Genomic DNA, 20,674 nt, shown 5'->3' on the forward strand with positions numbered 1-20,674 from the left:
AGTTTCATCCTTAATGTTGCACCTTTGACTCTTTGGTCAAACCACTTTGGTGGTTCCTAGGGTTGCTGCTGCTGAGAAATTTCCAAGGTAAGTTAGGGAATATTGGAAATGTTCACAATTTAAATTTGAAAACGAACCTTTCTAATTGGGAACCTATTTGCAGGGGAAATACTTATATATAAAAAAGGCAATACAGAGTGTCCCAGTGGCTCACACTGGTAGAGCGCTTACCATTAAGGCTGAGTCCTTGCTGCGGCGGAGCCGGGTTCGAATCCGGCCTGAGCTCCCTTTGCCGCATGTCTTCCCCTCTATCACCCCCTTTCAATAAAAGCAAAAAAATGCCAAAAAAAAAATTCTTAAAAAAAAAGGCAATACCAGTTCTAATGGTATGTTTTGGTGAAAAGTCACAATACACTGAATTCAGCAGTACTCTCTAAGATCATTACAGTAACCTATTAAAGGGACAGTTCACCCCCAAATCAAAAATATGCATTTTTCCTATTACCTTTAGTGTTATTTATCTATTATCTAGTGGCCGTGTTGGAGATGTCTGAAGAAATGTCTGACCTGCTCACTATAAGGTCTGTGGATTAACTTAAGTAATCATGATTTTGGTGAAGAGATGTTGCTGTTGAGTTTTTCCAAATACATTTTTGGCGGTTTGAGCACCACCTGCCATCCAGTTCAGTTGAGAGAAGGCTCTAAGGCTGATATCTCCAACACCCAGCAACTTGCCTCAAAACAATCTATATTTATAAATAGCACTACAGGTAAGAAGGAAAGGTTTTTGTTTTTTTTACTTTGAACTGTCCCTTTAAATAGGAATTGAGTAAAAATATTCCCCTCTTCCTGCACAGTGCTTTGTCCAATCAGCCCAGAGTACTGCAACACTACATGTTTGAGCCAAAGACTACCGGTACATGCTTTCATGTGAGTTTTGATTTTTTTTTTTTTATATTTTTTTGTTTTCCAGCAGGCAGTAGCCTAAAGCAAAGTACACCTTTACAACTTGAACAACTGCTAGTGTTTGCTAGCTAACGTTGATAGTTACCACCTTAGCTTGACTGAACATGCTAACGAAGGAGCTTTAATCATCTATTTCCAATCATTCTTTATTGTAAAACCTTTCTTTTATAAACAACTTGTTCACCTTAAACCATACATTTGCACACAAGCCACATTGTCGGCTTGAATTTTCGATGTACTTTATCACATTAGCGAACCTGCTAACTTAGTTAGCTAACTCACCACATTGCAGTTTGACAAATTAACTGATTTATTTGGCAAATTAGTGGGTTGTGTCTGCTCATTATATGTTAAAATGTTTGTTTCTATCAGAACATGAAATTGTAAATAATTCCGCCTGTGCATATAAACCCTATTTCCACTTTTCCCCTGTAATTTCTTGTTAGTTCCCGTTTATTCCCGGAGAGTCCAATGGAATTGGAATATCCCATCTTGGAAATTCCTGGATTTTTTCAACAGCTGATTCTATTTCAAAATGAATCTCATCGGCTCCCGGTTGATTTAGTCCCTCCGGTAACTGGGCCTTTGGGCAAATTAAATAAAATATTGCGAAATTTATTTTAACCCATAAGAACCCAGACCCAGTTATCCTTAAAGGAAAATTATGGGGGATATACCTCAGACCAAGAGGACCACATAGAAAACATTTCTGATGTTTTAAAAAAAAAATACTACCCCTAAATGTCAAAGATCTGTGATGTGGCATATATGTTACATTGAGCGTTTATGGAATTTATGTTTATGATATTTCTTAATTCTAAACTAGACACCTTTTCTTCTTACAAAAACACAAATTTGCCTTTTTCTTTGCATCTTCACAACATATATCAAAATTGTGGTAGAATAGGATCATTTTTTGTTTATATTTGGTCTAATGTAATTTAAATTGAACAGCAGAGCATATATTAATTTAAAATAATTTAAACAGTGAAAATAATTGAGTGGCCTATTACCATTTTTGTTATTGTGACAAATACATCACACCAGGTTTTCCATGACAAATTCTTGTCATGGAAATGTTAAAAGCCTGATGTGACGTATATGTCTCAACGATAATTTTGTAACTTGTTTTATATTAATTTGTTAGTTAAATGCAATACAGGACATTAATTGATTCGAATTGTTGAATGGGTTTAAACTTAGCCTAGTAACATAAAATAAGCTTTTTGAAATTAGCAACTTTTGCACATTTCTGTTTCCAGTCACAGCCACATTTTGGAGAAGTCACTTCTTGTCAAAGTCACGTGACCACCACACCAGGGTGTTGAGTATGTGTCGGTTAGGGATATAATGAGTTAATGTCAAGCATAAAGCTGAATATGGGAGATTCAAGAACATTTAAAGTGTTTGTTACACGTGTGTCCCCTGTCCACCAGGGGGAGACATGTCTCTGCTCTAACTGCAGAAAAGCCTCATAATAATTGGTATTCATTCCTGCACCAACATCTCTAAAAGTAATATCTTTTAATTTATACCCACATTTTCAATATTAACCTTTCCTCCAATCCTCTTTTGTAAACACTCATTAGTTTTAATCATCCTGTGTCTCCTTAATAGTATTCTTTATCGCTCAGTTTTTCCTCTTAGAGGATTTTTATGACTTAAGACAACTTAGGTCATTTTTCCATGCAGTGATATTTTCATATAATGAGAAAACTTTTTAAACTTAATTATTAACAATACTTGGCTCTGGGGATACTACCAACATTTCCTACTTTAAAATTCTTGCTATTAGTTATTTGGAGTTGGAAAAGTTCAGTGTGTTCCTTCTTTTCCTAATATATCATTCTTTATTTTCAACGGGGGTTTAAAATGTTTATGCCTGTTGCTACGTTTTAGTGAAGATAAACTGTGGTATGAGAGCACATTTTATGATCTCGCTGCTTATCAGGCTCCCTGCGTACTTGTCTGACTTTATTTGGCATCATTCCCCAACTCTAAGATCTCTTAAAATAGTTGTGGTTTTGTCTTACTTTACATCAGACAGATACCTGGAATGTATCAGGTTTGTCAGATTAGAACAAAGAACATAACAAAGCTCAAACATGTTCACAGAGGGAAACACTGTAACATGTTCATAATAGGAATAAATACGGTGTCTTAGATCAGAAATATTATGCCAGTATATTATATTTCTCTGTAGCTTTTGGATGGCCATTACTCTGTCTCAGCCTGTTTTTGATGACAGTGATGTGGTAAAGCTGTTTAAACACCCCGATGAGACAGAAAGATTATAAGTCTGGAAAACGGGGTGGAGGAAAACTAAATGGCTGTTTTAATAGGTAGCACTTTTCTCACACACATATATCCACACACTGACACTTGCAGGTGATACTTTCTCTTCAAAATAACTTTATTTTATAATTTTAACATCACATGGACACACAAATCTTTCTTTTGATAATCACAACATTCACCAGCAACCGATCCAGTGCATCACAACTCTCTCTTATAAATATAAACTGCGTTTCTAATTTTGATGTGTATGTGACAGCGAGAGAGCGCCATATATCAAAGAAATCTCCTGTATTCCTTCATACTGTTACTGCTTTTTCATATTTAAATTAGTCTTTAATTGTTCCCTAAATGTTTTAATTTGAATGTGTCAACTCCAAACCTACCTGATGGTGTAGGTGGAAATGAAAAGTGAGCGCCTTGTCATAAAATGCACCCTTGGGGGAATTTATGACTATGAGAAAAGCAAAAGGAAATAAAAGGCATGGCTCCCTCTGTGATAGGAATTTGAGGCCTGCAGTGATTCACGTTTTGAACCTCCGCAGTGAGATGCCTTCCATCTCCGACAAACTCTGAGGATTTAACAGCGTCTTCCCTTTATGGCTTGTTCCTTAAAACCATCTGAGCCTTGTTTGCTCACTCGGCTTCATCATGAAAATCTTCTGTGCAAACAGCAGCTACGAGGAGAGCGACGACCCTTTCATCCTGTGTTACCTGACCTTTATCGTCTCTGTGGTGCTCTGAGGTCTCGCTGTGGATCTTACAAAGTCCTGGGTGATCACTTCGTCCTCACCCAGCCTCCTGACGCAGCGCTGGACCGTTTTTAGGACCTTTTGTAACCTGCGGTCCAGAGCTAAGAGGTGAGGCTCTGTCAGGATCGGCTGTAAAGGGTCTCCCTCCAGGGACTCCCGCATCACATCGCTGAGTCTGAACTCTGGTCGGGCCAGGAGCTGGAGCCGCAACAGCGTGGAACGCTTTATCCTGGATAAGAAAAGAGACGTTATTTCTTTACCCAAACCTCTTCGCTTCCTAAAAAATTACAGGGCATCTGATTTATTTACTTTCCATATGAACATTTTATGTACACTGTAAAAAAATATTCTGTTAAATTTACGGCAAATTACCGGCAGCTGTGGTTGCCAGAACTTCACCGTAAAAAATACAGTGAGGGGGTTTTCTACTGTAAATTTAAATATCAGCAAAAACTAATTTAGACCGAATATTCTCGTTATTTTTAAGGTAATTGTGTGATTCATTCACACATCATGACAAATCTCCATTAACTTTACATGAAAATGTTATATTTTTACAGCAAAACTGTGCGTTACCTACAGTTCATGACAGTAAAAGTAAAAATTGTGCTATTCCTTGATTTACGGTAATTAAAAGTGTCCACTACGGTGATACACAATTTTTAATTTTACGCCCCATTCCTGATGCAATTTGACAGTGTTTTACTGTAATTTCTACAAACATTTTTTACAGTGTATAAACTGCTTGTATATATTATTTTTAATGTGAATCCACAAACAAACAAGCTGTTTGCACTGTGCCCTAAACAACATTACACTTACATGCAGCACTGAGAGAGTGGAGCCAAGATGGACATCTCATCTTGAGAGTGCTTCCCAAACCTAAGCACAAGATATGAATTAAACCACAAAGCATAACTTCATAATATTTAAAGGGTACATAGTATGCTCATTTTAAGGTTTGTGCTGGTATTTTGGGTTTCTCCTAGAACATGTTTACATGCTTTAATATAAAAAAACAACATTATTTTTCTAATACTGTCGGTCTGAATATACCTGTATGCACCCTGTTTTAGTGCCTGTCCCTTTAAAAAGCCCAAACTAAAAGCCCAGTCTGTTGAGAATTAGCCTATATGGTTTTGCTTTGCATGTTGGATCATTGCAGAAAATAAACTCAGTGGCAAACACACATTTCTGATGCTTACGTGTTTTGTTCAGCAGGATAATCTTCACAAAGGAGCACCACTTTTATGATGTCTGAAGCATTAATGCAATGTCAATGTGATGAAGTTTAATGTCACCGACAACTACTGTAGTCTCATTTAGCCACTTGTTAGCAACCGACTTTTTTAAGGACATGTTAAAACATAGAAATTCACAAGTGGGGGGATTTACTAATGTATTTTATGTTGATCAACAAAATGCAAACAACTCTCAAGCTTGTGTTAACCACAGACCTTATGTCAGGCGTCTAACCACCAACCCATTCATAATCCTCAGAGGATAGACCCCAGGGAGCTAAAATGTTAACTTACTTCCTCGTTTAAGAACGACTTAAATGCTCTGTAACATTTCTGTCTCACCCTCTGGCGTTGTCCAAATGAAGAAGGAATCCTTCGTCCCCAAATTTAGTAAAAATCTCATAGTGGTGTCTGTCCATGTTGCCTGAAACATAAAGACAAACACGTTATAGTAAGATTGTTTCTGGTGGTAAAAGTTGTAGTGCTGGGATGTGATGTAACAGTATAAAATACTTGTGAGGAAGTCAAAGATGGACATGTCGATGATGTTGAGGAGCCTGTTGCCTGAGTTATAGGGATACATCTGCTTGATGGTGTCACAGTAGAAGGGATTCACTTCCCACCTTTAAAAAAAAAACACACAAAGTTCTGATCCAGTAACATTTGGATGTTATTTTGAAGTAGACGTTTGAAATAAAGTAATTCTAAAATTACCCCTCAGTTGATTAAGATTTTAAGACTTTATTTTGATAGAATGATGAAACCCGCCCAGCAGATTTATGGGACAAAACAGGAAGAGGCTGCTATTTGTCTGGTGCAAACTGACTTCAAAGGATACAAAAATAGTGTATGGTTTAGCAAAGAAAGAAAGAAAGGGTAAAATTTAAAAAAAAGTACGATACGACTTGGCGTCAACATCATTACGAGGAAATCTGGTCTTTCATTTTATTTTGAAAATACTAGATTTTAAAATCTGACTGGAGGCCACCAATTGTCTCAACCACAGCTGGATTATAGTCAGTAACAGACAGTAGATTTACACCATGCTGTATCTTACAAAAGACCTTTGGTAACATATTTCCAACAGCATCCCTGCTACATATATTCATAAGTATTGTTACATAAAGTAAAATGTTATTTCTTTCCAGAGGTCGAGGTCTTACTCTTCTCGTCCAGTGAAGGTGTAGGAGCGTGTCCACGGGTTGGGGATGGAGATGCGAGGAGCGATGCTGAGGCCGGGCAGGTAGGCAGACAGGGAGCCCTCCAGCAGGTCGGGGCCACCGCACACCGCATACTCCGTCTTACACACGTACAGGCACTTGGCAAAGAAACACGTGTTGTTTGCTGTTGGGAAGCAGAGCGAAATGATGGAATACAGAATGAGATTCATGTTCACATACAATTACATGCTGTTTGATCAGCTCTGCCTTCCCCCCAATCAGACCAGTAAAAGCACAACTTGAACAGAGGCTTCAGTTAATCCTGAAATGTGTTGTTTGCAAAGATATATGCACATGTCAAAGGGACAGATACAAAAAATCTTTCCTGCCACATGCCATCACACTGTACAATAACAAATAGCCTGGTTCATTACATACCGTCGTTATGCACCTTATGTGTTTTTTATGCACACTGTTCATTGCACCTTATTTGTTTCATAGCACCAACATTTTTATACTGTATATTCATATTTATTCTGCACTGTAATTCTACTCCTTAATACATACTCCTTCTTTAGACACTTTATTTTTATTTTTACATTACATTTTATTGTATTTTATTGTATTTTTATATTTTATTGCTTGAAGTATGCCTAGGTTGTTCTTTTTATTTAATTATTTAATTGTGTTGTTATTGTCTCTGTGTGTAATGCTGCTGCTACACTGTAATTTCCCAGCTTGGGATAAATAAAGTCTGTCTATCTATCTATCTATCTATCTATCTATCTATCTATCTATCTATCTATCTATCTATCTATGATGTAGATACTAATATGGTTTAGTAGAAGAGAAGTACAATTAGAAGTACAATTGCATAGAAGTCTATTAGAAAATGAACCTACTTCTCACTTGATTTATTAGCTCAGTGAACATTTAACAAAACATTTTTTATGGTCGCAATTGTTACTTTCAAATCTTTTTATACAGCATGATGTTTATTTTGTAAATATTGGTCCCATTTAGAGTAAAATAGACAAGTCATTGCCATGGTGTTGTCCATGCCCTTTGTTTTAGAACTTTGACCCTTTTCACAGTCTGTCTTCAGTTCATGATTTAATTGTAACATTTTGGTTGCTTAAAAATGTCGGTTGTACTTAAAAAGAAGTTTGTCTTTTATTTTTGGATTAGGTAACCACCGCTACTGTTAGCTGATAATTTAGCACCACCCTCTAGTCCAAATTAGGTCGCTTTTGGCTCCAAAAACCAAGATCACTACGGCTAAATTGCCAAATTCTAGGCTTTAAAACCATAGTCCACAAACCAATGGCTGACATCATGGTGGCTACATCTGCTTTGTATACAGAGTCAATATTAAGAGCACAACTTGTGGTGTTTTCCTGCTTCTAGTCTTAATGCTAAGCTAAGCTAAGTGCAAGCGTACCAGCTGTATCTGTCATCTTTATACTTCCTTTACAGACAAGAGAGTTGTATCAATCTTCTCATCGAACTCTTGGCAAAAACGTCAAAACATTCCTTTAAAAGAGGCGTGCTGGTTCTTTACCTGGCGAGGTGAAAAAGACAGCTCGGAGATCTTCGTTGTGGGTGACTTGGAGGACGTCTCCTGTGACATTCACAAGTCTGCCAGCCACTGGTGGCACCCTCCTGAAGTCTAGGATCCTAAAAAAATGACTTGATGAGATTCAGAAGAACTCAGACACAAGGGATTTTTTGTGTGAGGAAGAGTTTACCCTTCACACAATTCAAGCTTACATAAATTGAATGTAAATGTAATATGAACCCTGTCGAGATGATGGTACTCTTATCTCTGTCTCCTCACTTCGTTTCACAGCAGCCTGCGGTTCGTTTTCACTGATTCTTATCAATGAATGTACCCTACTGACAGTCTCCACGCTGGATAATTTAGCTGGCAGTGTTCATACACACTATCAAGAGCTTATGCCTCCCCCGAGGGTCATATTTCAGTCATGTCTCACAAACAGTAATCAAACAACAATCATAGTGTGTGAAGCTGAATGGCTGTTTCTCAGCTCGTCGACATTCCCTAAATGCTGATTGCTCGTGTTGATGATAAGGGTTTGGCAGACACAACAGAGAGAGACAGAGACGGATTAAAAACACACCGCCGTAAATTAAAAATAGAGAGCAGAGAAATGTTGTCTGCTGTCTGTTTGCATTGATGACAGAAACGGACAAATGAATTTTACATTTTCAAGACTAACAGATGCTTAAAATATGAGCTGATATAAAGTGTAATAATAATTATAGTGATTGTTTCAGTTGTTGACGTGGCACTTTGGTTGTTTTCTGTCTTGTGTGGTGAAGCAGCGACTTATCATTGTGTGTGGCTTTTTAATGATACTGTCTAGCTGAGATGACCAGTTTTCAGAGTGAGTTACCTCACCTCAGCTAATGTGCAATTACGTAAAGTGTGTGTGCGTGCGTGTGTGTGTGTGTGCGCGTGTGTGTGTGTGTGTGTGTGTGCGCGTGTGTGTGGTCTGGTGTTTGCAATATCTGCTTTATATGGCTCAGCTAGTTTGGAAATCCTGGCCTGGGCAAACATGTTGCAATGTTTGCATGGTGTGGTGGGTGGTTTATTTGTCAGAGCTGTAGTTTAAAATGATAACTATTTGTTGGAAACCATTTCGGATTTTTCACATTTTTTTGAAGTGATTTAATTTATTTTCTGTTCATCAGTGGCATGCTTCATTATGATTACAACCTAATTTCATCACTTCTCCTCTAAGACACTTTAATGCTAGCGTCAGCATGCTGACATGCTCACAATGACAATGCAAACATGCTGACACAAACCATCTGAGTTGTGCAGATTCAGGAGTTAAAGTGGGATTTGGCAGGGGGGGCAGCTCCAAGATCTGGTGTAGTCGGGGACGCTAAAACTCATTTCATACCAAATTCCATTATCAAATTTAACACTTTAAAGTTTCTGTAAAGTTTCTTTGAATATTTATCAGTTACTTTTTCGAATGTCTATCAGTAACTTTTCAAATTGAACCACACTTCACACTGGCATTATTTAGATCCACCATATTTTCTTATTAACCAAGATAATATGCCACTTTTAAAAGCTGTTTTTCCTGTTACTCTCATTATTTCCTTCCTCTGAAACAGTTGTGAAGAACACCAGGAGTAAATGCCAAGGGTTGCATTTTAATTTAAATAAAATTGTGACTGGTGTGTTAACTACATGCCAAATTAATCGGAGCACAAAAGGCCAGATTCCCTCTCTCAGTTACCATATGACAGGTTGTTGACAAACAATGTAGCATTCAAAAAACTGTTTTAAACAGTTTAACGCATTGTTAACTTCCAGATAAAAAGCACAGAGGCTACATTACATAGTTTCTAGCAAACTTCACGACTAAACAATGAGGGTTTTAACTGAATACTGTCATGGAAAAAATTATTAGACCACACTTGTTTTCTCCTTGCTTTCTTGTTCATTAAATGCCTGGTACAACTAAAGATACATTTGTTTGGACAAACATAATGATAACAACAAAACTGTTTCATAAGAGTTTAATTTAAGAGCTGATATCTAGACATTTTCCATGGTTTATTGATAATGATTTTGGTTATTATCAAGAAAACCATGGAAAATGGCTAGATATCAGCTATTAAATTAAACTCTTATGAAATAGTTTTGTTGTTATCATTATATTTGTCCAAACAAATATACATTTAGTTGTACCAGGCATTAAAATGAACAAGAAATTGAAGAAAACAATGGTCTAATAATTTTTTCCATGACTGTATTTTCTGGTCTAGGTCGGCTGAAAACACGTAAATCCCAAATGTGTGCTCACTGTTTTTACTTACTGGCAGGCTAGCAACAACATTGTCTTTACTTCACCTGTTCAACTGACTTTAGCAGTTTAGATAACGGACACTCACATGTCCTGCTGTTCATACAGATGCAAACTAAATATATGCCAATCAGATTTATGTACTTTTTAATCAAATGTGCTGGAATGCTGTTCGGGATTGTTCTGGTCCAATGACCCCTGAGTAAACTAGTCTGCTAACATTTGCAAATGAGCACTAAACACAAACGATAGCTGAGTCAATGGGAATGTCGTTAGTTTTGCAGAGATTTTGACCTCATCGTGGCGCTAGAGAAAATGTCAGGGGATCCCCAATGTTAGTAGGATTCATGCTCTGAAGGACAATAAATGTGTGTGGAAAAAAATTCATGGTAATCCATCTAAAAGTTGATGAGATATTTCAGTCTGGATCAAAGTGGTGGACCAGCCGACCTAGCCATCCCTACAGGCATGACATCAAAAGTTTGCTGTATAAATGATGACTAAGTTTTTTTATGTGTTGCTCAACTTGTCATAATTTAAAATACAGGCGTATTAAATTGCTGGAAGCCATTAATAACTCATTTTGACTTGCTTTTTTTACTTCCTGCTTTTACTTTTACATTTGCATCACGTATTGTGCCTTTAAAATAAAAAGGCCCAAAGAAAAAACATTTGTTGCACTTCAGTTTGCAGCAAAGCCATAACTGGGCCAATAAAATGACAGATGTGCAACAAAAACTAAAATTACCCCCAAGCACTACTGCAGCATAAATTCACCGAGAGACCACTTAAAATACACAGAGTATAACGGAGATGGTAGTAAAACAGGAAAAACAATTAAGTGATGGTGTGCGTTATGAGTGAGGAGGAGGGCGGCACCTGTCCAGGTGAAAGGCAGCGATCTCTGCGTTGTGTCTCTGGAAATCAACAAAGTAGAAGAAGTCTTCTGGAGTCTCCTCGTCCCTCTGCTGCCTGACACACACACACGCACGCACACAAAAACAGTCGAGACACATACACAGTGATCAAGCTGTCAGTTAGTATATAATCAACACAACAAATACTGTAATTTAAACAGATTCTAGATGATGTAGCTTGATGTAAATGAACGACACCATGGCATTAGATAATGCACTGTAATAAAGTTTATATATGTTTACAATGTAGTGCAGAACCAGAGTGCTATAGTCATGGGTGGATTATAAGACAAAGGGGCCCTGGGCTCAGACAGGCAAAAGGCCCCACCACCCCTCCTATAACGGAGCCAGACACACAGACTTGATAGTTGTTTATCCTCTTTCTTTCTAGTCATTTTGTGTCTCCTAGTGGTTGTTTTGTGTCTTTTTGTAATAATTAGAAGTCATTTTGTGTGTCTGTAGGATTTTTGTCTGTTTGAGGTTATTTTGCATCTCTTTGTAGTCATATTGTGTCTTTTGTGTTGCTTTGTAGTCATTGTGTGCCTTTTTTGGTTGCTTTATTTTGTGTTTTTTGGTCACTTTTTATTTCTTTGTAATCAATATGTATCTTCTTTGGTTGTTCTTTCTTTGGCCGTTTTGTGTCTCTTTGTAACCTTCTTGGGTCTTTTTTTGTTGTTTTGTATCTTTTTTTGGTTGTTTTGTGTTTTTTTGTCAATTGTCTCTCTTTGTGGTTGTTATGCGATTCTTGGGCCCCTGAGTCTGTCCAACAGGCCAATTCAGTAATCAATCCATGACTATACGTCACTTACTGGGGTTTGACATAAAGTCCATTGATGTGGGACTGGGACCTGGGACTGTATCAAATGTGGATTCAGTCCTCACCTCATTGGTTTGAACATGGCTTTAGCAAAGTTTTGCATCTTCAGAGCCAATTTCAGGTGATGCCCGCTGGGCTTCACAACTACAGCAGAGACACAGAAAGAGAAGGAAACATTAGCTTGTAAGTGATGTCAGGTACACACTAGTGGAGATCAACCATCTTTATATCACATCTTCACCTTATATCATGTAGAAACCTGAATGTTAGCTTAGTAAACACTGAGTAATTATTTGGTTTTAAACGTAATGCCTGAGAGGCAAGTTCAAACTGGAACACTTTCTAGATGTGCCAATTTCCTGCGATAAAGTAATTAAGGGTTGGTCACACAGCTTGTGCTCTGGCAACATGCGTTCCTCTCGCTGTCTGGCTGTATATTATGTCACAGCAGTAAGCCAGACTAACCACACACACGCCTTAGCCGTGCTGCGCTCTGTTGAACTATTAATAGTTAACTATCATATAGGGTTTACAATCAGTACTTTTTCTGGAAATGAATCAAACAGGACCAAACTGTGGTAAACATTTAACACTGTCGCTCTTTGGTTACTGAAATAATGAGAAAGTCTTTTGAGGTTATATTTAAACAGATGGGATGGATTGTTTTGTTGCATTTCATCTTGGCAGCGAATAATGTGTGTGTGGTCAGCCACTTCACTGTGCTGCCGAGGCACAGACAGGACAAAAAGCAGTACATAGTCTGAAAATTCTGAAAAATTATAGCTCTTTTCGCAATCCAAATCTGCTCTATTGTTCATGTTTTTATACATGAGGGTTGATGCCCAATGAGGTGTCCATTATAAAGATTTAATAGATGACAGTGAGGCAATCCATTACAGATATGGACATTTTAACGGGCATTAATCTGCTTATATATGTTTTCATGCGTTTTGCGATCAAATCTAAAGTTTTTCACAAGCTACAACTCTGACACCGGAGGGTTGGACTAATGCCTGGACCAACCATTACCATCCCACAAGGTTCTAATGCAAATTGTTCACTACTCCAGTAGGATGAACCTTAGACCCTGTTTACACTTGATTTTAACACTTTACTTTGGATAGTTGAGACACATCACCGTTTACCGTGTCTATCATGCGTCTCCAGCTGACCACTTGTGTTTAGATTTTGTTCCTACCTACACCACTTCCCCTAGATGGTGAAATTGCCAAGCGCACATTTATTACGTCGGATAACAACAACAACAACCACTCAAGTTGCTGGTTGCTAGCTTGCTAGCAGGACCTTCCCACGAGTCCTCTCCATTGTTACAACTGTTGCACTCTGTCATCAAAACAACCACCACACGGCCTGCACTGATGAAATATTTTTCCTGTTGCGTCCTTGTCGGGAACGCATCAGGATGCATCAACGTTTACACTACTATATATATGTGGTCAAATGCATTCTAGACCACCTCAGCTAGTAGTTTGAGTGAATTGATCACAATGCATCTTGGACTCTTTTATACTTGTATTTAGCGCTGACCACTTATAATCCGATCACCCAAGATGCATTTTAAAACCAAGTGTAAACGGGCTATTAGATACAACTTGACAACAGTAGATATTTCCAGTCTACTCAGCTCACCGAAGCCTTTGGCTCAGCTGTTAGCCATAAAGCTAATGTAATGCTAGCAAGATTTAAAGTCAGTAACACAGCATATGGTTGACAGGAAATGGGGCGGCTGTGGCTCAGTTGCTAGAGCAGTCACCCATTGATTGGAAGGTCGGTGGTTCGATCCCAGAGCCTACATGTCGAAGTATCCTTGAGCAAGATACTGAACCCCAAATGGCTCTCGATGCTGCGTTCATCGGTGTGTGAATGAATTCCCAATGGTGGCAGGTGGCACCAGTGTGCCCTGGTAGCCTCGGCCACCAGAATGAATGTGTGTGTGTGAATGAGCGTAGTGTGCAGTGTAAAGCGCTTTGGACCAAATATAATTTGACAGTATGTTTGACAACAAAACTAGCTAGCTGTCCAGCCATGTCATTGTCCGCAAATGACTTTCACAAACTAATGATATACCATGTGTGCTATGGCTGCAGCCTGAGTATTTTTTTACCAGTAAATTCAGAGGGTCATTGAGTGCACTTCTTGCAGCTTATCTTCATCCTGCTTGTGTTATATTGTGGTGCAATATTGTAAACAGAGGCTTTGACTGCATCCTTGTTGCTATGGTTATTTCCAGGCAGGGCATTAACCATACCACACCATATCTGCTAGATTGAAGATTATTCCTACAATAGCATCTATTAAAAGTGGCTTTGTCAGTAACTTTTTCCATTAATCATCCATCCATACATTTGCAGCTCTGGCTTGCGTGCTGCTCAGAGGTACAGTAAGAGATTACAGCGTAGGTGGCAGCTGGTGTGTAGGTTGAAGCCTGGAAACGTTGGCTTCCCTCAGAGAACGCAGACATCAGACATTTAATTAAGAACTCTGCCTTTGAACACGAACAAACGGCTGTTTTTTTTGTTTTTTTTTGCCCCAGAGCAAGTGTCTTACACAGACAGGCAAATCTGGATTTCGATGCCAAACGAAAAACAAAATCCTCGCTATCACAAAGGCAGCAGTGTGTTTGTCTCTGACGGAACCGCCAAGCACAGAGAGAAACAAAGAGATGAAACAAAGAGGCTAGTCAGAAATCGAGCATTGACACTGTTACACGCTGTTCGTAAAATACCGAGCTACACAACATGATATATGAGATAAAGAAGATCAAAAAACAAACAGTTATAGAGGCCTTATTGACCTTACCTTGAGTGCAGTCACATGCTCCTTTAAGGGCCTTCTCATCTTGAGTGTAGTCTGTAAGTGATAAAGTTTTGTGAGCTCATAATTTAGCATTAAAAGTTTTCAATGGAGCATTTTAACATCAATAAATCATTTCTACAACCATTTGGACACAAATCAGCCTCGGTTATCCAGCATCCACTAAATCAGAAAAATCATTTTACTTTATGGCACAAAATAGAAAGTAAAATCAAATATTGGCTACCAAGTATATGACAAAAATCATAACTCATCCAATCATCCATCAGTCACCTGCACTGACAACCTTCATACTCTGCATGTCCTTGAGGAGCTGTGGGATAGCTGGCTCATCGCGGGAGTACAAAGCATAGCGGCTGATTCCCAGGTGGAACTTCAGCCAGCTGGCGTAGGGGTCAAAGGTCACTTCATGTTTAGTCACAGTGATGTTGGACACTGCCGCTGCCTCACTGTAGAGTTTCATATGTCTGAGGAGTGAAATATATATAATTTTATAATATTATATAACAAACATAAAATATGTCATTTTTGCCCCAGTTGAGTCATTGAGTTGACTCAATGACAGATGGAGTTCAGTGACGTAATGAAGTAGCATGGGATCATGGGAGTTGTCTTTATTCCTGCTGCCGTCATTGCAGTCAGCTGCTATCTGCGAGAGGAGGAGGTTTTTATCAGGAGCTGAATTGGGATGTCTCATCTCCTCCAGAACAAATGGACCCATTGATCAAAATCAGTAAAAACACGAGTAAAGCAGTTTCACATTAAGAAATTTTAGATATTTCTCCAACACTGTTCAACATACACAGGACAACTCGTAGGGGCTGTGAGCCAAGCTGCTGCTAACATTGGCTCAGTTGTTTCACTGATAACTTCGAGATGTTTAGGACGTTTTTTCTCTGAGCTGATTTATCCACAGAGGTCTTCTTCTCTCCAAAACAGTCTGACCCATTAAATGAAACAGGTAAAAACACTGAATAAAGCAGTTTCATGGTAAAATTCAAGGTTTCTCTGGGCTGTGAGCCAAAATGCCAATAACCTTTACTCAGCTTGTTTCTCTGACAACTGATCCAGACGTCCGATGACTAAACTGGTTACCTGGTTAGGACCAAGATCCTAAAAGTGTAATACAAATGTGGCTTAACACTGGATAGAAAGTCGATTTATGACAACTTCTGACTGACAGCCACAACGTGACACATGCGCACAAGGCGATATGACACCATTGGCAGGCTCACCTTGATTAAAATAGCATATTTCTGTGGGTTTGAAAATCGCTGGAAACGCAACAAAATATATAACATAGATCTAGTTGTTTTTTTAGACATTTTAATGCAGAAAAGTTGCGTTTTATATACCTCTATATACCCTACAGAACAGTTGTGAATGCCAGCTTACATAAACAACTGAGGTAGCTGACTGAAAGAGACCAAGGTTCTTGTTGTGCTGCTGCTAAACTTGGATTGCCAAGCTTAAAAAATCCTCTGCTTGGGAATCACTTCTTACAACATTTTGCAAAGGCAGTGTTTTATTTTGGAAAGACCACAGATTCGAAGCGGTACTTGGTGCCAGAAATCCATGGCGAAGTGCATTCAACAGGTTTTCTCAGCAGCAGCTCTTGCAAGAATGTGTTCGAAATGAAAGAGGATATGAGGAACAAAGGGGTGTTGAATTTATTATACACACTCTTTTATAACTTGTTTTTATTTTCCTATATCCCCCTGTAGCCCAATTTTTCATTCACATATAGAATTTTATGAGTTGTCTTATGGGCTCTTTATTGCTTTTTTTATAAACAGCAGTTGTAATAACATTTTGGATTTCCACCGCCTCCTTTCCTCGCTGTCGTCCTTGCAGCCTGAGCAACAATAATCTGAAACCAAAACAAATAAGTCTGTGGTGAGAGCCGCACCACATCACCAGAGCTGACCGCACTGAGTGGGACGGTCATCTCCCAACCAAAACAAACTCCAGCATGGGTTGCATGAAGTGTGGAGATAATGGAGCAAAGGGCTAAAAATATAAGTCAGTCAGGCAGAGAGCTAGAGTGACACATCAGGGCAAAGGACACTGTAGACAACAGACTGTGGAGTCACACACAAATAAGATAGAAAAGAGGAAGTGGATAATGTTTCAAATATCTTGCCAGTATGAACAAACAGGTTGACCTGGAAATTTTAAACCCATTTCCTTTTTTAGCATGCAATAAAACCGGTTTTCACTGTTCTATTGAGGAGGAAAAAAATCTCTCTAAGATGTATTTGTTGCAGTGTTAAGATGCAAGATTTTGCAAGTCTTAAACAAGCCCTTGGGCCATCCATTGTTCCTGTGAAGGCAGAGAGAGAGGAGACCGATTGCTCATATTTCTTCCCTTTTTCCACCACGAGAGCCCAAAAGCTGTATCTCTCAGAGGGAGTGCACTGTGTCGGCATAGACAGACTGCCTCACAAGCCAAAGACAGCTCCGGCTCCCACAGATTAAGATGAGCTTTAGCAGTTTTTAAATCCTTGTTTACTTTTAAAGAGAGCGTTCCAGACGCAAGCTCTCAGGATGACATGTTTGCGATTGTTTTCTGCCACCAGCCCACTCGACATTGGACTTTCATGACGCACCGAATTGTCTACACATCCTGACGTCTGTCTGTGGGTGTACATCTGTTATCGTGAACACAAGCATAAGCTTGTTTATGTGCATGGATCGTGTTTGTGCGCGTCTCCGGTGGGTTTGCCCCTGATGTCGGTGACCCTGCCCCTGTGACCACAGTCAAGCCCCAACACGTCCTTTCACAGTGAGAGACGAACTCGCTCTTCTTTCACAATAAAGTTACACAAGCTATGTTTAGATCACTGTCAGTCATTGCAAAATCATTTGCACTATGGACAAAATAACAAATATGTAAATCTGATTTTTAAAACATCAGTAACTGACCTTTCCCAGCGTGACACCTTCCTCTTGTAGTAGTCCATCAGCTGCTCCGCCTGCAGCAGCCTCTCCTCCGGACCCAGCGCTGGAGTCTGGATGTTGTACAGAGGGTGAGCAAACAGCCTCCCCAGCTTTGAGCCCCCATCAGTGGGTTCAGATGTGGTACCATCCAGGGGCAGCATAGATGTCCAGTTGGAGAGCTGCGGGGTGGCGAGCCCCCCGTGTCTGGGTAGGGTCAGGTTGTCAGCACCACATGTGCAAAAGTGTCCTGATCCCTGGCCCACGCTGCGCAGCTTTGGCAGGAGGATGAAGTAGAGGTCAGCGGAGAAGATAGCCGTGAGGGTCGCGGCTAAGAAGAGGCGGTCTCTCCTCATCTTCAGAACAGAGAGTTAAAAAATGTAGAAAGCTGAAGAAAGCGTCAGAATGTGCTGCTCCGGAGAGTGCGAGGCATCACTTGTAGGTTGCTTCCAGTCTCCCACACAGTCAGCCAAGCAGAGGCGAGAGCTAATCAGTCAGAGGTTGGTCCAAGTCTGTCTCTTTCTCTTTTCTATCTGTGTGTTTCAGTCTGTTCCTTCCAGCCTCACTTCTTCTCCTCCTCCTCCTCCTCCTCCACCTCCTCCTCCTCCCTTGGCAGCGGCTGAAGAAAGAGCCGAGCCGAGAACGAGAATGTGTTTGCAACAGTCACTGACAGTTTGGCTGCTTCCAGGGACCTGCTGCTCCGAGGACAAGAGAGCGAGACCGTGCGAGCGCGCGTATGTGCGCGAGAGAGAGAGAGAGAGAGAGAGAGAAGAATCTGTGTACACTGTGGGTGTGTAGGTGCAGGTGTGTACACAAACATTAAATGACAGGTTGGTAGATTAAGTGCAATGAGGGTGTAGTAAACACTCACTCTCTCATACACATAAAGCAGAAGTCCTTGGGAGCAGGAAAGGGTGGAGACAGTGTTTTTCTTCTTGTCACAGCAGATCTGAATGAAACCATGTCCAGCTGGCGCATCCACTCTGATGCAATGCATGTGTGTGTGCACAACTGCAGGTCCAAGTCCATTTCATTCCCATGTGTGCATTTGAATTGGCTGCTTTCATCCCCAATTTTCTGGCAGGAAGATTGTCAAAGGTGTAAATGTGTGTGACTTGCCTTGACATCCCAAGAAGGCGTGGATACGAGATCCCCTTCCCTCTGTCATCTTCTAGTCTCCTCCTCGTTAAGTAAAGTCCGCTTTCACTTCTCCTTCATCGCATCTAATCTTCTCTCCTCCTCCCTTCCCATGCTTCATGTCATCCCTGACTTTCATCCTCTCGCTCCTCTGCCATCTTTTCTACTTCTCTCCTTGCGTCTCCTTTCCCCTTTCTCCTCTCTTTCTCTTGCCTTTTTCGCCACAGACCTCTGGTTTGTTTTGCTCCAGGCAAAAAATTCCCAGCTGCACTTTCCTTCCTGCTGCAGTTCCCACACATGAATCCCTCGCTTTTCTCTCTGTCACGCTGATCTACAGAGAGACGCAAGTTCAGAAAAAGGCAGCACTGGAAAAAAAAAAAGTTATTGCACAACTTTAAAGGAGGAAACACGCAGAGAAAAATAACACCACCCCTCGTTCACAGGCCACCTTTTCTTTACCTTCTCCCTCTCTGATTCCTGTGAAAACATACAGTGTATAAATTACGATCGCTGCTTGTTGCCCGTTACGGCTCTAAAAGCCCTAAGCAGCTTTATACTGAAATAATGAAGACCTCATAGGGCATTTCCCAGCCTGCATCTGCACTGTTGGAACATCTGCCGTCTGTTTAGGGGTGTGTGTGTGTGTGTGTGTGTGTGTTATGTGTATGTCTGGCAGAATTATGCGTAAGTGTCTAGGAGTTGTTCTCCGGGGTGTTTTATCCCCTCTGAAGAGAGAACAGACTAAGAGAAGTCTTTGCTGATGTTGGAAATTAGTGAAAGGAATCTTGAACCTGCCATTTAGCCAGATTGTAAAAGAGCTTCTGTTTTGCCTCCAATCACACACGCACACACACGCAGGCTAAGTGGGAGACTGTCTCCTGTAAGTTTTTTGAAGAACACAGCTCCAAAAACAAAAAAAGAGATGCTTTTGTTGTGGTTTTGACCCAAATGCATGATGTAAAAATATCTGCTTATAACCAGCAGAAGCCACATTTTTCACAGCTAAATGAGCTTTCCGTTTTACGTTTCTGTCAGTTGTACATGGTGTCTTTTCAAACTGACTTTTATGTAAGAAAATCCTGTTTCATGGACAAAAAAACTGAGAAATGTTTGAATTAGTCACATAGTTTTTTTTTGCTGCACACAAAATTGTAAGGTAAAAATAATTACCTTTGGTTGGAATCACTGACTGTCAAACTTTCTGTGCTTATCAACACACAGAAGATATTGCTGACAGCACAACACATTTCAGTAATGATATGTTGCCTAAGGAAGCAAAAGTGCAGTCTCGGTGACTTGCCCTGTTTGTCCCAGCTGTGTCTGTTTTTATTTATCCCTGAGTAACAAACTGGAGAAAGGGCTCTGCGCTGGCTTCCACCCCCGCTAAAACATCCAGACCGGTGCTTAAAATAACCCGGTTTTTAAGGATGAGCAGGCAAGCGCACGCAGAGAAGTTGCAAAATTGAATATGGAAAGAAAACAAGCAAAAATAGGGCATCAAGTCTTGCGTCATCAATTTGTGCAACTCAGCAGACCATTATGTACTTATGTGCAGGGTTGGGTTGAGATAACTAGGCGAGATGGCTCAAATGTCTGTTCGTTTGAATGACCCAGAAGTCTCAAATAGCAGGAAATTTCACACTGCTGAGAGCAGCAGTTCACCATTTTTTTTTTTGATATTGTAGCGTTAACCGGAAATGGGGAAACAGGTGATGGTGATCCAAATAAACAGATATTTGTATATACATGTAAAATCAGTAGACAACAGGACC

The 20,674-nt window shown here is 39.9% G+C and overlaps 1 protein-coding gene across 1 annotated transcript; it reads right to left on the reverse strand.

Annotated features, from left to right (window-relative positions):
- Positions 1–3,361: 3,361 nt before the first annotated feature.
- Positions 3,362–19,192, reverse strand: fam20a (FAM20A golgi associated secretory pathway pseudokinase). The gene is made up of 11 exons (XM_059325040.1): positions 17,754–19,192; positions 15,102–15,295; positions 14,814–14,864; positions 12,059–12,137; positions 11,139–11,231; positions 7,976–8,091; positions 6,418–6,598; positions 5,768–5,877; positions 5,597–5,678; positions 4,836–4,895; positions 3,362–4,242 (listed from the first exon to the last, which is right to left on the reverse strand). Exons 1-11 carry the CDS (start codon positions 18,119–18,121, stop codon positions 3,972–3,974), a joined length of 1,605 nt encoding a protein of 534 aa, XP_059181023.1. The 5' UTR covers positions 18,122–19,192; the 3' UTR covers positions 3,362–3,971.
- Between the last annotated feature and the right edge of the window lie 1,482 nt (positions 19,193–20,674).

Source organism: Centropristis striata, chromosome 21 (assembly GCF_030273125.1).
Source record: "Centropristis striata isolate RG_2023a ecotype Rhode Island chromosome 21, C.striata_1.0, whole genome shotgun sequence".
Classification (NCBI taxonomy): domain Eukaryota; kingdom Metazoa; phylum Chordata; class Actinopteri; order Perciformes; family Serranidae; genus Centropristis; species Centropristis striata.